Source organism: Stenella coeruleoalba (genome assembly GCF_951394435.1).
Source record: "Stenella coeruleoalba genome assembly, chromosome: X".
Taxonomy (NCBI): domain Eukaryota; kingdom Metazoa; phylum Chordata; class Mammalia; order Artiodactyla; family Delphinidae; genus Stenella; species Stenella coeruleoalba.
In genome coordinates, this window is record NC_137152.1 from 106873036 (window position 1) to 106877426 (window position 4391).

General features: G+C 38.1%; 1 protein-coding gene across 1 annotated transcript; it reads left to right on the top strand.

Moving 5' to 3' along the window:
* On the top strand, nucleotides 1-3412 carry LOC307180653 (olfactory receptor 13H1-like; the record flags this gene model as incomplete). Its single annotated transcript, XM_079911016.1, has 2 exons — nucleotides 1-12; nucleotides 2570-3412. The coding sequence occupies 2 exons, from the start codon at nucleotides 1-3 to the stop codon at nucleotides 3410-3412; spliced, it is 855 nt and encodes a 284-aa protein (XP_079767142.1).
* Between the last annotated feature and the right edge of the window lie 979 nt (nucleotides 3413-4391).

Sequence of the window (4391 nt, forward strand, 5' to 3'; positions counted from 1 at the left end):
ATGGTGAATATTGTAAGTCAAAAAAAAAATAAAGCTTTATGATTTTAAATGTTGCCATTCTAGTGTGAAACTTTAGTACCCCTTGAAAAAGTTTGTGCCCCGAAAATCCCATTCTTGTAATGCTGTTAAGAAACTATGCTTGTGGTGTCACCATTGAATAAAGACTAGATTACCTGACTTCTGCTTCAGTCTCAATCCTATAACTCTACTCCAAGAAGACTTTTTCACTTCAGATTGATTCTGTTTTCTGATTCCAATTTTGGGAGTATACAGAACAAAAAGGAGCCTTTAAATTCTCATTACAGGTAGTCAAGGGCCTCCTTGTAAGATCACTGTCTTTAATAAGTAAAAAAACAACTGTAATTAGAAGTTTAGCAGCACCTAAGTATTTTTTCAGTTTTTTGGCCCTTGGTTCTGATTTCTTTTCAGAACCCCCTTATCCTGTATTAGGTTTTAATGAGGATCTTGTTATAAATTCTTACTCTACTTCCTGAATTACTTGTCCATAAAGGTCTTCTACCTTCTGAGATTTGGAGTTTGTCCTGAGTAGAGAATCCAAAGAGATCACCTACATCATTAGCCTGAATAGTTCTCTCTGCTGCCTAGCTCCTAAGACAAACCTTCCCATCCACAGCCTGTTCTCACCAAGGCCTGACAACTGCCTCATGAGTCTGAAACTATACACTGTAGATGCCCCAAATCCTGATTTGTGATTACAACTTCCTGGAAATTTTACAGACAATCCAGGAAAAGATCTTGACCTTAATAATGAGCTGGTCTGTGATAGTATGCATATCTGATAGAACTAGAACAAAGAAAATAAAATTTTTAATGGATGAAAAAGGGTGAAAACACTTTTCTTTCAGATTCTAGAATAAACCCATTTTCTCTCTTCACTATCACACCTTCCTTCCATGCAAAGGGCAAATTGTAAGGCTAAAAAAGTATCATTTCTGAGCTACAGGGCATTAATAAGACTGACTACTATGAGGAACTTCCCTGGCAGTCCAATGGTTAAGACTTTGTGCTTCCAATGCAGGGGATAGGGGTTCGATCCCTGGTTGGGGAACTAAGATCGCACATGCTATGTGGCACGGCCAAAAAGTAAAAAAAAAAAAAAAAAAAAAAGACTGAATACTATGAGATACTAACTGTTTCTCATCATAGGCTTTTTACCATCAAACATTTACTTTCTTCAGCCAGTTCAGAGTAGTTTCAGTCAAATCAATTTCATGACATTGGGTAAGAGAGAAGAACCAAATAACTGGCCTTGATTCATTCAACAAACATATATTGAACCCACATTTTGTGGGTTCACACCAGGTACTGTGTGAGGTAGTGAAAATAAGGTAGTACATAGAACAGTCAGGGCCTCATTCCTCCTAGGGCTATAGTAAGAGAGGAGAAATTAAATAATCACACAAATATATAAATACAAACTGTGATAAGAGCCATACAAGAAAAGTTCTGAGTACTATGAACAATTTTAACAAAGAGATCTGATTTAAATTAGTGGAGTTAGGGAAGGCTTTTGTAATGAAGTTCCTTTTAGGCTGAGGTATTAAGAATGACTAGGAGTTCACCAAGCAAAAACGGTAGGAAGAACATTTCCCCCAGCAAGAACACAATGTGCAAAATCCTGAGGTAGGAACAATCTTAGAGTGCTTCATAAAGATAATATTGCTGAAACAAGGTCAGCATGAGAAGAGACTATGCAAGATAAGGTTAGGGTCAGGTCATTTAGACTTCTTGTGGGTCATAGTAAACAGGTTAGATTGCATTCCGATTGTAATTAGAAGTCCTAGAGTGGTATTAAGCATGGGAATGTTTGTAAAAGGCTGCTATGTGTAGAATAGACTATAGAGAGGCAAGAATGGAAGTAGGGAGACCTATTAAGTAGCTTTTGTGTTAGTCCAGATGTGAGACGATGGTGGCTCTTACTAGATAAGTGTTGGCTGTGGGCATAGAGATTTGTAGGTAGATTTGAAATATATTTAGGAGGACAAGCCAATAGTACTTAGTGATTGATTGGATGTGCAGGTTAAGGAAGAAATGAGAGTGAACTGGGCACACATTTTATGCCAAGGATATGAAGAAGCTAAAGATAAACCTCTGGCTAATATCCATAGCAGGAAAGAACAATTAGTAATTCTGTGATTCAGGGATCTGATTACATTTAAGCAGTAAATTAGCACATTTTCTTTTACGGGGAGTGTTCAAAGCATGCTTCAGGTGGAGTCCAACCTCCCTCATTTTATAGATGAAGGGATTAAGACTCACAATGGATTGTGCTACTTTGCAAATTAATCTTGTGCTGTGTATGAATGCTTCATCTTCCAAAATAGAACATAAACTTACAAACAGCATCACTTGTTTCATAGACATCTCCTCCTGATAGCACCTGATATACTACTGAGGATACAGCAAACACTCAATAAATGTTTCCCAAATTAAAATGATTTCAATTTCTTCTTCCTCAGCAGATAGAACACAATGGATATTCTGATTACAGATAATGCCAGCGAAGTGACAGAGTTCATCCTGGTGGGTTTGTCCAATCATCCAAAAGTCCAGGGTAGCAGTCTACCTGATTACATTGGTGGGTAACAGTCTCATCATTGTTGTGGTTAGAGTAGATAAGCAGCTTCACACCCCTATGTATTTTTTCTTAAGCAACTTGCCCTTCCTTGATATCTGCTACTCTAGCAATTCAGTGCCTTTTTTATTGTTCAATGGTTTAAGAGACTATCTCACCATTTCCTATACTAGCTGTTATGCTCAGATGACCATTGCTCTTTTTCTGGGGATGACAGAGTGCCTCATCCTTGATGTCATGGCTTATGATAGATTTATTGCAATATCCAATCCCCTGTGTCACACCATCATTATGAATGACCAGGTCTGCATACAGTTGGCTGTGGTGACCTGGGCTAGTGCCTTCCTTTTAGCAGTAATACCAATCACTGCAATTCTTGCCAGCTTTTGTGGACACAATATCATCAACCATTTTACCTGTGAGGCACAGGCCCTGTTGAAGCTCATCTGGTCAGACACCCTAGTCAGACTTATTCTGGGTCTGGTCATCGGTATATTGACACTGCCGCTGCACTTCACCTTCATCCTCATCTCCTATACTCGCATTGTGGTGGTTGTGCTGAGGATCCGCTCTGCAGAGGCCAGGCTCAAAACTTTCTCCACCTGCGGATCCCATCTGACTGTGGTCACCATATTTTATGGGACAGCCACCTGCATGTACCTGAAACCTCAGTCAAGGGAGTACCGGGACCAGGGCAAAGTCACCTCTACATTTTACAGTGCTGTAAGCCCTGTGTTGAACTCTCTCATTTATACCTTGAGGAACAAGGATATGAAAGATGCCCTAAGAAAAATAATTAAGAAGAAACAGTCCTAAAAAGGGCATGAATAGCCCACAGAGGCTCATCTAACCAACAGCTTGACACTGACTTGTAATAATAACAAGGTCCAGATACTAAACAATATTTTAGTAACGTAATTATTTTCAAATGTGTTTTTTTCTATTTCCAACAGGTGTGTGATAAAGAACTTACTCTCACTGAGAAAAACATTAAACATTTACAATGTCATCCATTTAGGTAATAAATTATACAGGACAATCTTGTGGGAGAGCTTATAAAACAAAATAATAATTAGCACATTTGAATCCTGAGCAGCTTGATTTTGTTTTAATAAATGAGAAACATTTCAATATTCTAGATTCTCTTTTATAGATGATAAAGAGCAAACTTGTAAAATGGACAATTCTTAACTCAATACTTTTTGTATGAGGTATATTATGATTCAGGCTTAGAAATGATAGATGTGAGTGGGTAGAGAGAGAAAAATTACTCAACTGCTATATAAGACTTCCACATAGAAAGTCCTCTGCTGAAGCAACGAGCCCTTCAAGACTGTGTACATACTGAGGGCCAGAACTGATGACTCTACGGAACATACAATTGCATGTCTTGATCAGTAGATAGGGCCACATTTTCTCTGCCAATGTACCCTACTTCTGGATAATTGCATGCCACTTCCAAAGTTGTTGACCTCACATAGAGCAAATTTAACTCAGGAGGAACTCCTTAAAAGAAAACAAGCATGTACTGTATCTTTCGATCATAAGAATTATAATGTTCATTTTTTTAAAAACACATTGGGGGAGAAGAAATGAAATACCACCTATAATCCCAGCACTCAATGAGGCTTGCATAGGTGTTAGAATCTGGAAGACATGTATTTAAGTCTGGTACTCACGGTTGTGTGGTGTTTAGTTAGTTAGTTTCCATCTTTAAGCTTCAATTTTCTCATCTGTAAAATGCGGATTATAAGAGTGCCTACCTCACAAACTCGTTTTGAGAATTAAATAGGAT